Here is an 11853-nt window from a genome sequence, read left to right as displayed (position 1 = left end):
TTCGTTTTGCAAACCTGTATTTACACCACCACCCACCTCATCCATTCCAGTTTACCTATAATGTGCTCGTGAACAAAGGGCGGCAGGCTGTACTTGCATGTAAGGTCGGGTTACAGCGCCGTGCATAATCGCATAACTGACAAATATGTTCCAAGGTTGCAAAGTCGCCACGCATCTGGCCCCGCTTGAACGACGACCTCTCGTTTAGAGCCCACGTCCATCCATATGCATAGACAGTCTTAGGACATCTCCCATACTACATCATAAGGCAGCGTATATCCCTCTTTAGCCTTAACATATCACACGCATGCACAGTGCTTCTCAACTCTATCACAGCAGGTAGCATTCTCCGAGGTTACTCAGGCTCACTCAGACCGGAACGACCTCCGAGCAGAACGCCAAGGAGTCCTCTATCACAAGGTCCCTCGCAATGCCTCCAGGTATGCTGATTGACGTGATAGAACCATGCAGATCGCGCTCGCTCTCGCGGCCGACATTCCACCGTCGCGCCGTGAGGTGTCCTTCTCCTGTATTAAGCCACACCGATGCTAATGTGAGCTGTTCTCGGAATACAACAGGTACGCCGCAAACTCACATGTTTGGCGCAAGGTTGCACCGAGTTACGTTGCAGAGCTTCCGCTCGAGTTCTCGCAGACAGGGGCAGACCGTGCGGGAAGCCCAGCCGACTCGGAGGCTAGCCACTTTTACACCTGCCAGGCCGAGCGACTGTCCCCAAAGGAGGGCAATACGGCGGCCAAACACGAGTGTCTTGGTTCACGAGACGTCGCCTGATGATAATTACTGATATATATGGTTCCCCGTAGCACTCTGCGCGTTCTGGGTTCGGAGGGAAGGGAACCTAAGCCTGCATCCTCAGTTATTCGGGGTACCCACCTTCCCTGGCTGGACGGCACTATCGCGTTGGTAATCCGACCCGACGGCCGGTCGTGCGGGGATGACTCTGATGCCCAGTGTGTAGTAGACTTACGATAGTGTTTAGTATTCGCTGTTTGTCATGCACGTTCTTGGGAGTCTCCTCCGCTACCGTTCACTTTCTTTCTCAGGTTGCCCGTACTGACACCTAGATAGAAGCTGTAAAATTATGAGGGCATAGGATGAAGTGGCTCGCTCGGCGCGATATACGACATGATTCTTAGATGCTCTGATGCAATCACATCGTGAAATGTTCCTGTATTACTGTATCCCGCCTCTGCAATGCGGATAGAATTTCACGCTCCGTCATTGTAGTATTTGCGTGCTGCACTGGTGCATGACAGTCAATCAAGTTGCTCGTCGGCAGTGTAGGTTTCGTACCTTAAACCACACACATAAAGCGGAGAAGACTTCTATTCGTTCTCCCAAGCGTGCAACTACGTATATCCCGAGCACACCCTGCCCCATCGATAAAACTCAAGGACGCTCCTTTCCGCCGTCGTACGACCGACCGAACCTTGGCTAACACCTACCATCTACAACCGGACACATGAACAATATTCAGGGGCATATGCGGATGCGATGGCGCTATCTCCGCCTCGAGGCCTCCCATGCTGCTCTGAGAAACAAAAGGTGGACGATGCCGAACTCGCGACATTCTGTATCGACCTTCGCGTCCATCTGATGGTCTAGCGCTAATAGCGGAGCGATAGCATTAGAAAGCTCTTGAGAATGTCCGCATCGCCTTTGAACATGCTCTTTCTGCACAAGCGTGAATTCCCATGGTCAGAGAGGGTGGGATTGTGCAGAGGCGTTCGCGCCTTCTATCCCTGGTATCACAAACGCCACGCGCCACCGATCACAGTATGTATCGTGTTCGGGCGCGTGTAGCGCTAGCGGCCCAGACGAGGCGATCTGGCCCCACAAAGCAAGCCAGGACATACAAGGCAGGCTCGCGACAAACGCGTGGCCCTGCGCACGCACCTCGCTCTGCGCTGGGGGCAGCGTTACTGTGACGTCGTAGGTCGCTGGTGACCGCTGCGAGATCGTTCGCCGCCTACGCGTACTGCACCGCTCCACTCCCCGGAGGGTGACTCCCACAAGGACAGACCTCCGCATGTCGGCGCACAGCCGACGCCTCGCGCCTGCTCCTATCCGGCTTGTCCGGGCTGCCTGCCCACGGTCGAAGCTTCCTGCATCAGCCACGAGGCGGGACGAGCGGGCGTGGGCGCCCGCCCCCCGCCCACATGAGCACCTCGCGCCGCAAATCGAGGCGAAAACGCGAAAATAGACCGTGCCGTATTCCTTGGGGCGTCCGCAGAAGGGTGTTCGGGCCCACGCCGCGTATTGGGGTTTCCTGGGCCGTCGTCGGCGTGCCGTGATACCTGGGACGTGGGGCGTGCGAGGTCGAGCAAGTGGAACGCGGTGCGTGTGCAGGTGGCTGCGTGGGGCTGGTCGAGCACAGCGAAGGACGACCCTGCGTTCTGGACTGCACGCCGAGCGCTGGGCGGAACTCTACCTGGATATTTGAGCGCCGCATTGAGTGCCACCAAATTTAAACCCAGAGCTCGAGGGCGCGTACCGTCGAGGACGCCTTTCCGTACGTGGTCTACACGGAACGAGCGTCCGGGTTCGCCCCCAACATGTCGCGCGCGAGGCAGCGAAGAAGGATCACCAGGGCGGTCCGCGCTGAGGCAGCGTGCGGGACGTCGCGCAAAATGGAAAGAATAAGACGTGTGTCAACCAGAGGCGGTCCTCCGCAGGGCGTGCCGGCATAGATAGACCACCTCGCGCTGTGCGACGCCGCTATCTAGGCTGTCGAGCCCAGCACGCGGCGCAACGTGCAATCCAGGCGGACGAGCTCCATTGCCTCGAAAGTGTCGACGTCGGAGAGCGCTCCGCGTCCGTCATGGCGGTTGCCTGGACTGAGTTCCGGCGCTTGAAGAACGCAGATCGACAGCCATCAGCCCTCGCTAAGGAGGAACACGATCGTCCGGGAGGCGCAAATGAAACAATGTTCCTGAGAGGCTGTGTGAGTCCTATACACGCAGGATACCAGTTATGATTTGTACCTCCAACATAATCAGACGGGAGACAAGATGTGTCTGACCATAACGTTCGGGGAGCTTGCTTGGCGGTGGCTACGGCTTCCCGCGTTTGCCATTGACCGCGCTGAGAGTGTGTAGTCATAACGACTGCTGCTTGCACCAGCCCTGTTCCGTGCGGCCTCACAAGCAGCACAAGACCTCTCTAGACTGTGTTTTCCTCGCTGTCAATGCGGCGGCACCGCGATTCTCACACCAGCCTCCTGTTCACGTTCTGGGGGGACCGACCCCACAGTGCGAGAGCAGGACGGCGCATGCAAGGTAGCGGACATGACGACAAACGCGATTGGGGCCAACCGCAGAGAACGGAGATCGAAAGAGACTGTGGGCACGGACCTCGACCTGCAGGATGCGGGGTGGCATCTCAGGGGGTTGCTGTGGGTCCTGACCTCCCGCAACAGACGCGACGACGGGCCGAAGAGCCTTGAGGGCGTGTCCGCTACCCCGAGCGTAGCGATGCGAGGCACGTCCTGCGCTGGGCCTTGAGGCGAGCGGGGCGTTGTGCGGCTCCAAATCCGGGCTAGAGAATATCAGATAATTTACGTACTGTGATATTCGACGCTTGCAACGCGGTCGGCTGCCCGCTCCAAGGGGCACTGGGATGTGCGAATAGCTGCGCGCTGTAAAGCAAAGTTGACAGAACGTTGGCGAAAGCGTCTTGCGAGACGCTAAACCACATACCCAAGGATGACAGAACCATATTTGTCCAGCGGGCCACCACGAAGTATTGGTGTCGAAGCGAGGGCCGGGAGGAGTAACTCCGGTCTCTAGCGGACCATGCGTCGTGTCAACACACCTGTAAGGCGAGGCCGGATAGGAGAGCCGTTGCTCAGTTGCGCATGGTACGGGCAAAGCTACCAGAAAGCCGAATAAACGACCGCTGTCGGAGTTGCGGAGTACGCGATTCCGAAATCCTTGGAAACTAGGTTCTGATGCAGAGACAAGAGTCCATATTGCAAGTCACAAGCGAAAGAATTCTGGCGTGAGTCATGGTATAGCAGGACGAGAATACGACCGCACGCAGGCTGACGGAGACGGCTGAATCAGCTCGTCGGCCGCATCCCAGTCCTGCTTCGGCTGAGTCAGAGCATAACTCGAGCAGATGCTTCCCATCCTGCGACCTTGATGACACGACATCGAAGCTGAGCGAGAAAGAGAGAACATTGGCCATGGATAGCGGGACATGGACGGAGGAGAGAGGAGGATGAGGTGGCGAGTCGTGCCAAGCGAAGCCCGATCGCGATACCCGAGCACTCCCCGATTTCGATCGATGCATCGGCTTTCCCCGCATCCCCAGATCGGATCGCATGTCCATTCACAAATCGCAACGCCACAGCTCATCCGCATCCTCGAACATGCTATTTCAGCGAACTTGCAGCGGACGCCTTACCCCAAGCTTCGTGTCCGGTCTCATTCTCCACGCTTCGGGCGGTGTTCATGCCGCAGACATATGGGCGTGCATCTGTCGCGCAGAGCGTTCCATGCCGGTACATTACAACGCATCCGCACAATGTACGTGAGACAAAGAAGCTTCTATCCCTCATAATCTAAACGGATATCCAGCACTAGTGCAGCACGCGGCTCCTATACGGGCAACCTCTCATCTGCCTCAGTCAGCTGCAGCAGTCTTCCCCGCAGCCGGCAGCAACACGCCGCTCGCATGCAGGCCTGCAGACTGCCACCGCAGGGTTAGGTTGTGCCACTCAACGAACGTTCGTTTGTACCCGTCCCTGCGAGACAATAGAGCGGGTCAGCGGAGGCCGGGAAGACATCCGGAGCCACAAAAGGTACGCACCTCACCTCTGCACGCACACAGATGAGATAGATATGCGATGGATGAGTGGCACAAAGACGCGTCTTCCGTGCCACACAGATACATCCATCCGACCACGCATGGGATGCAGGAGATCTGCCCCACGCCGTGCGACGATGGCATCAATCCATACCCTCTGCCCGACCAGCTGAGTGGGCACGCTAGGGCACGCTGTGGTCTGCTGAGACTAAAGCTTACCGCGTCTACCCCGGGAGAACTGCAGATCACATCTATATCGATCCACGCCTCGCTCCCGAGGTTCACCTGCCCGACGCGGCACCAGGCCTCTGGCCACCACCCCCACCACCGCGTGCGCGATTGCTTTTGTACGTGTGAAGAACTCGCCCGCACGATGCGCGACCGGACGCGGCGAGTCAGCGCGTCCAGGTCGCGCAAATCACGTACACCGCTCGCGCACGCCCCCACGCGCAGATCCCCTCGGCAGTCCATCGGATTCCCGCGACTCGACTCCTGAGCCCACATCGAGAAATCGCGCGCCGACGCACCTGTCGTCCCATCCAATCTCATCTCATCTGCCCACTGTGCCCGCTGCCCCGCGCCGGATGGCGCGAGCGGACTGGGGCGCGCGCCTCGAGGCGGTGGTACTCACCCACGCCAGCCAGGAATATCCGCCCAGACGCGCACCGCGTGACCGCGCGATGCCCTCCGACCGCGCATCGGCGCGTGCCATAATCCAGATCCCGGATATCGCGAGCGCGAGGCGTCCTCGAACTTCGACGGCGAGCCTGCAGGCCTCGGGTGGCTCAGCGCTGCGGCATCCCTCGTACCATCGCACAATTGACGGACGGCACCTGTCTCGGGCGGCGCCTGAATCGAGTACTCGCAAATCGTGCCATCGCGTTCCTAACCCTAGCTCGCGGCGATTGCCCATACGCGCTCGTGCGGCCCTGCAAAGGAGCTGGAGCTGAGATGAACACTGGCCGCGTATCAATATGCAGATTGGGTGCGCGCAAACTCACCACTCGCCCGGAAACCACACCCCGCGTCCCATTTCCGCGTGCGCGTCGCTGGATCCTGGACCTGAGCGTGCGTTCTTGATGTTCATTTCCCCGCGTGCAGACCGGCGGCGCACCCAGACTTGCCCCAGGACGGACAGCGTCGCAGCACGAGCCAAGCCAGAAGCGTTCATAGGAGGCGAAGCCGCAGCGTCAGCAGCGAAGAGCCCGGCCTGCACGCGAACGGGCGCTCCAGCACCAAGCAGCCGCAGCTACCTGAGCGAGCAGCCAGAATCACGCGCAGCTCGCGACGTCGAACTCTCCGCGGTGCGCTTCTGCAGCTTCCTATCCAGACATCCGCGCGAGCAGCGGCGGGAGCAGCTGCCAGATGCGTATGGCGATAAGATAGCACGGCTGGAGGGGGCGTGTGGCTCGTCGGCCTCGAAGGAGTAAGCCACAGATTCCTGCGCGCCAGAGGAAGAGCAGGGGAGAACGAGAAGCCCGGGCACGCGCTCCAGCGACCGGGCGGACCAGGAGGACGCGCTGCCCCGCCTGACGCTGTCCCATTGCCCGAGGAAGACACGCGGAAGCGCATCGTAGACGTGTACAAGCCCGGCGCCCGCCCGACGCGCACCGCGAGTGCAAAGAGAGCCGCGTATGGCCCGGGCATCCCAGGGCGCCCGAGCATTCCCCGAGAGGCGCCTGCTTTGGGAGCGCGTTCCCGCTGTGAGTCGCGGGGCTGCGGTACGGTGTGGCCACCGTGGTATGTTCGGCCGCTGCGTGCGCGAGCGTGCTGCAGCTGACCGCGGTATTGCAGGAAGTCCAATCGGCGCGTGGACGCGCGGGCATGTGAGAGTGCGAGTGTGTCAGGTAGGCGAGCGGAGGATATTTGAGGGCTTGTGTTAAGCTCACCTGTGTGTACGCCTGCGGGCGCGTCCGGGTACGCCGAGGGTGTGAACTGGCGGGTGCGATACTGCGAGTGAAGCGGAGGAGCTCAAGCGCTAGGGCGTGAATAGGACCCGCGGACAAGCTCACAGTGTCCGACCTATCTAAGGTCGTCCGCCCGACGCCGCCTCACGAGCCAGTGGTCGCCCCGCGACTGAATGCGCGAGCGTGGGTGCTGCGCGCTGAGGAGCCGGTGATCCAGGTCCATCGGGGAGAAGCAGCGCGACCAGCGGTAGAGCCGCAGCGCGCAGGGAAGCTCGCATGCTCCAACGGGTGCTCCGGTCCACCTAGGGAGAAGCGGGGATGGTCAGTTGGGCGCCGGTGGCATGCCACGACAGAGTTCGCGCGGTGTCTCTCCGGGCGCCTGCAGCGCGGGGCATCTTCAAAATCAGCCTGTGAGCGTCTGGGGCCGGAGGTGCGTGCGGGACTCACATGGGTGGGCCGGATTGGAGGCGGGGTGGAGGCGTAACTTCGCGGGTAGTTTGAGACCGGGTTCGGGCTCGGAAAGAGTGGGGGGTCATGCACGGCTACTGGCTTTCCGACGTGGTTCCCGGAAAGCGATTGGAAGGTGGCCGTGCGCATGCTGTTCTTGCACTCGTTAGCGTCGGTCAGGCTCGGTGGGAGATAGAGGGTGTACCTGGCGGTATTTCTGCATCCTTACACGCGCATGAGTGAGCACGCGCGAGACCTGTGAACACTGAGACGGCCCGCGTGATGTGTTTGACGCGCCGCCTGGGCACTGGCTGGATTCGGATGCTCAGCCTGCGGAAATGTTGCGCCATCCAGACCTATGTTGGGACGAGGCCCATCAATCTTTAGTGTGCGGTCTCGTTTCTTGCGGAGAGTGTGTGCGTGTGCGGATGTTGAACGCCGTAGTCTTGTGAGGCCTGCGGAGAGTATGAGGCGCAGTGCCTCGACCCCAGAGCACCTCAATGAAGGTCGAGCCTTGGAACAAGAGACGATATGATTGGTGGGATGTTGAGGAAGCGGGTCAGTTTCGGAATGAGCTGGGAATGGCTATTTGAAGAATGCACTCGCGTCGCGCGTAGCTCAGCCTCAGACTCCCGGCCGAGCGCGCAGCGCGGTGATACACGGCGTCATCAGTGCCGCGTCAGTGAATGGTATGTACGGGTATGGACGAGCACTCGAGCGTAGAGACGCCCCGGGTAGAAGATGATGCAATCCCCTGAACCTACGTCAACCGCGATGCGCTCATGCATTCCGTGCGATGTGGATTCCTGAGGTTGATCCCGATGCTCCAGGAGCGCGTCGTCGGCCGTCGAAGGGCGACGAAGAGATGCACGGTGCGCGGAATCGTCGCGCGCCCGAGCTCGGAGACCGCCTTCCGGGTCAGCCGATATGGTCACCCATCATACGCGGGCGATTGCGCTGCGCCTGCACGCTCAGTCCGCGGCTGGCGCATCTGCCATAACCGACCGTGTGTGCTCGCGAACGAATCGCAACAGAGCAGTGCAGGCCACGGTCGGCCTAGGTTCGGTCGGCGTCTGGACTGCCCTTCGGTATGTCCAGTCTAGGCGAGGATGGCGAGTGCCTTAGTATAGCGCGGATTGGACGGGGCGGCATGAAGGTCGACGCGGCTGCATCTCAGCAGGCGTGGGGTGTGAATGTACGCATTGATGGGTATTGCCGTCGAGCGGAGAGCATTACTGCGTCGGGGACTGGATTTGGACGTCGTGCGAGTCCGGTGGCGGAGTTTGATGGGAAGGCCGGGCATTTTGAAGGAGGGGGAAGAAGTTGCGAGATGTCCGGCGTCTAGCTATGCTTGGGCAGAGTTGCGAAGCGGAGCAAAGCGCTGTGTGTGCGTCAAGGACAGAAAGGAAGGCCGAGTACAGTATGAGCTGAGAGAGGGATAGAAGTGTGTGTGCAGTGCTATAGTAAGAGGAGCCGGGCATAGAGAAGGCACGTATATGTGGACTCCGGTGACCGATCTCATCGGTGTCCGGTAGTGCCTTCGAAGTCGAGCTCGTCCCGGCAGTGTAGCCGCCGAGGATTGGAACATGTCGACTTAGGTGCATGCGGTGCAATAGCGTCTGCGAGCTATGGCTTGTGTATGCAGATCGCGTACGCCAATAGCATATAGCACATGCAAAGCATATGTGCGCGACGAGCGGAGAGACCTACGGAGAACTGAGTCAGCGATGTGGTCTATGGATGAACTCTGAGGTTCTTCGTCAGCGGGAGGGCCACGCAATCGCAGGGAATGTGCGTTCGAGTCAACTGAGCTATCGTACGGTCGGGATAGCATAGACGCTGCTAGAAGCCGGGCAACTGAGCGATTAGTCAGGGGAAGAGAAAGCTGAGCGATGTCAGTACTCCTGGGCGCCGAACGGGTTGATGTGATTGCATGCGTAGTCAGGATATCTGGCCAGGCACGCAGACGGATAGTTCGAGGAGTTAATGAAGGCAGACGAAGGTTCTGCGTCGAGTCGGACGAGAGTGGATGGCTCTCGAAGAGCATCGCTAGCAGCTGGTGCACGCTCACGTGTGGGGAGATTATGTCGGGGATGCGTCGGGCCGAGGATAAGATGGGTTCGGGCTCGGGACGCCACGGCGGGGACGCGCAGGCTGGCACCGATTGGTCGGAGGGACGGTCGTATTCCGAATTGACTCGTCATGGCTCGCCGAGGGACGTGGGGACTCTGCGGACCAGTCACGGGTGCGCTGCGGGCTCTGCGGGGGCGAAAGGAGCGGTGTGCGAGCCGTGTAGGGAGGACGAGCTGGATAGAGGAGCGGGCTGTCGAAGAGGAGGCCCACAACGAGGCCACGGCGTGGTGGGAGAGCCGGCCAGGAAGGGTCGGCTGCAGACGTATCCAGCGGCGGTAACCCCGTGGGAACGCGCGAAATGCGAGTATTCGGAGTTTGAATCGGAAATTGATGGCTCGGCGGGAGATAATGGTGGGTCTTGTGGGAGATATGAACTCATTTGGGGATCGGCCCTTGGTCGTTGAAGGTAGTGTGTATAAAGACATCCCCGGCCTCGCCCTCCTCCGCCTTCCCCGCCCGTACCCTCCCCCGTCACATCCCCGCACCGTCCTCCCCGCTTGGCTTGTCTGTGCCACTGCACAAAGCTTGAGCTTGTATATCCTCGACGCTTGGTCCTTCCCCGTACATAAAGGACTAGCCTCACCCACGGTTTCCCCGAGCATTCCTCGCCCTCTCCCACCAAAGTTCAACTTGCTTATAGGCCTGGCCACAAACCAACATCCCCCCCTCACACCTTCCCTCCCCCCAGCCATGTACGACTACCCCATACCAAGCTCCTCCTCGTCGACGCCGCCATCGCCTGTTCGGAAACACCTGCACAGGAGGTCGCAGTCGCCGATCCCTCACCTCGCCACTCTTCTCCCGACCAGCGGCCACCAGCACCAGCACCATCACCACCACCGCCGCCAATACTCGCCATCAACACGCGCTGCAGACATCTCGCGTCTGTTGGATCCCGCGTACGCGAGCAGCTCTTCCTCGTCCTCAATGAGCGCGACGCCTTCGCCACACGCGCAGACGCGCGCCTACGTTGACCACAACGGTGACCTCCACGATCCCGACTACCGCGACTTCCCCGTTCTTCGCGCGACAACGCACTCTCCGACCACCCGCAAGCAGCGACGCACCAGCACAGGTAGCGCGAACGCGGCACGGTCGCGTAGCCACGACAGGTATCCGGTCAACGCGAACCCGACGCGTCCTGGTTGGGAACGCGACTGGGGAACAGAGGTAGACGACTCGGATGTGGAGGACTTCGACGACGACACCGAGAGTCAGTCCCACTTCAGCCCTTTCGCGTCTCAACACGCGGCAACGCGCAAGAACACGTCGCATAGCGCGTTCAACTTCTCCCCCTACCACCCTCCAAACTACTACTACTTCGCCGACGCGCCCCAGACGTCGAGTCCAGTGGGTTCGTTGGAGGAGGAGCACCCGAACGCGCTCGGCCTGCACGAGTCGCCGTTCGGGGAAGACGAGACCGAGGAAGTTGTGGAGGATGTGCGCTCCCGGTCAGTCTGCCTCATCAGGAAGACGACCAAGCCGAAGAAAAACGCGCCAAAGGACGAAAAGTCTGAGGAGCCCACTCAGGTTCTGAGCGCGTTCGACGAGAACGACGTTGACGAGCACGCGACAACGTGAGTAATTTTTCTCTCCTATCCATTTTTCGAGCCATATCCTGACAGCCTTTTGTCTAGTCCGACGTGCACGCATATCCTGCGTCAGCAATGGGAGGTCCTCTCTCTTCGCGTCCGCTTCGGCCTGTTCCACGCGAAGCGGCGACTCCGCCGGCGACGCACATAGACGACTTTTTTCTCTTCACCATGGGATCCTCTTTCCCTCCACCATAGCTTTCTGCTGGCGCACAGGCTGAAGAAACACGCCGGCCCCGGTCGACTCGGCTCGCGTGCGCGCGGACACGCAGGCCAGGTCGATGTGCGCATCTCCGCTCGACCCCTGCCTCTGTCTCCCGTCCCCAGCGCGCATAGGCACGCCTGCTGACCCGTGGAATATCTATTCCGCGGTGACCACTCGCCGTTCGCATCGCTATCCTTATGCATTCACATCATCGGCCCGTCCGTCTCTCTCATGTTTCCTCCCCCTCTCGGCACCCTCGGACTCTCTGGCCTCGCAGTTATCCGGCCCGTCCCGCATTTCCTCACGACTCGCGGCACCGAATGGTGCGCGGCGCACGCGTTCGCGCGCGCGTCGCGGCGCTCCCACGCGCCTCTCCCACCTGTCTCATACATATGCTCTCCGTCTCCCCCGCCCGCTTCACGCTCGTGTGCACGCATGGCCGCGCGTACGAACGAACGCACGAACGATGTCTCGCCCGCCCAGGACGCTCTGTCTCTCTGCCTCTCCCCATGCTTCCACACGCCCATCCACATTCCGCATTCCGCATCCCATCCCACACGGCTTCTCACGTCATTCTACGCTTTCGACGCATTCGCATTGCATTCTCCTTTTTTTCACGTCGCTTCTCATTGCACAGTATATTTTTTTCACCACGCATCCCATTCATCCCCGCACCACACGTCCTCATACGCATCATCACGCATCTACCCCGCCCCGGCGCGGACTTCATTTTTACGCA

The 11853-nt window shown here is 60.3% G+C and overlaps 2 protein-coding genes across 2 annotated transcripts; one reads left to right on the top strand and one right to left on the bottom strand.

The window, feature by feature from the left end:
• Positions 1–5721: 5721 nt before the first annotated feature.
• On the bottom strand, positions 5722–6001 carry TRAVEDRAFT_45681 (uncharacterized protein; the record flags this gene model as incomplete). The annotated part of the gene is made up of 2 exons (XM_008038105.1): positions 5722–5770; positions 5832–6001. The coding sequence occupies 2 exons, from the start codon at positions 5999–6001 to the stop codon at positions 5722–5724; spliced, it is 219 nt and encodes a 72-aa protein (XP_008036296.1).
• Positions 6002–10015: 4014 nt separating this feature from the next.
• TRAVEDRAFT_57686 (uncharacterized protein) lies at positions 10016–11759 on the top strand. The gene is made up of 2 exons (XM_008038271.1): positions 10016–10894; positions 10955–11759. The coding sequence occupies exons 1-2, from the start codon at positions 10245–10247 to the stop codon at positions 11058–11060; spliced, it is 756 nt and encodes a 251-aa protein (XP_008036462.1). The 5' UTR covers positions 10016–10244; the 3' UTR covers positions 11061–11759.
• The last annotated feature ends 94 nt before the right edge of the window (positions 11760–11853 follow it).

The sequence above is a fragment of the Trametes versicolor genome (assembly GCF_000271585.1).
Source record: "Trametes versicolor FP-101664 SS1 unplaced genomic scaffold TRAVEscaffold_4, whole genome shotgun sequence".
Lineage (NCBI taxonomy): Eukaryota > Fungi > Basidiomycota > Agaricomycetes > Polyporales > Polyporaceae > Trametes > Trametes versicolor.
The sequence above is the reverse complement of the archived record's forward strand: the minus strand, read 5'-3'. Positions and strand labels throughout refer to the sequence as shown.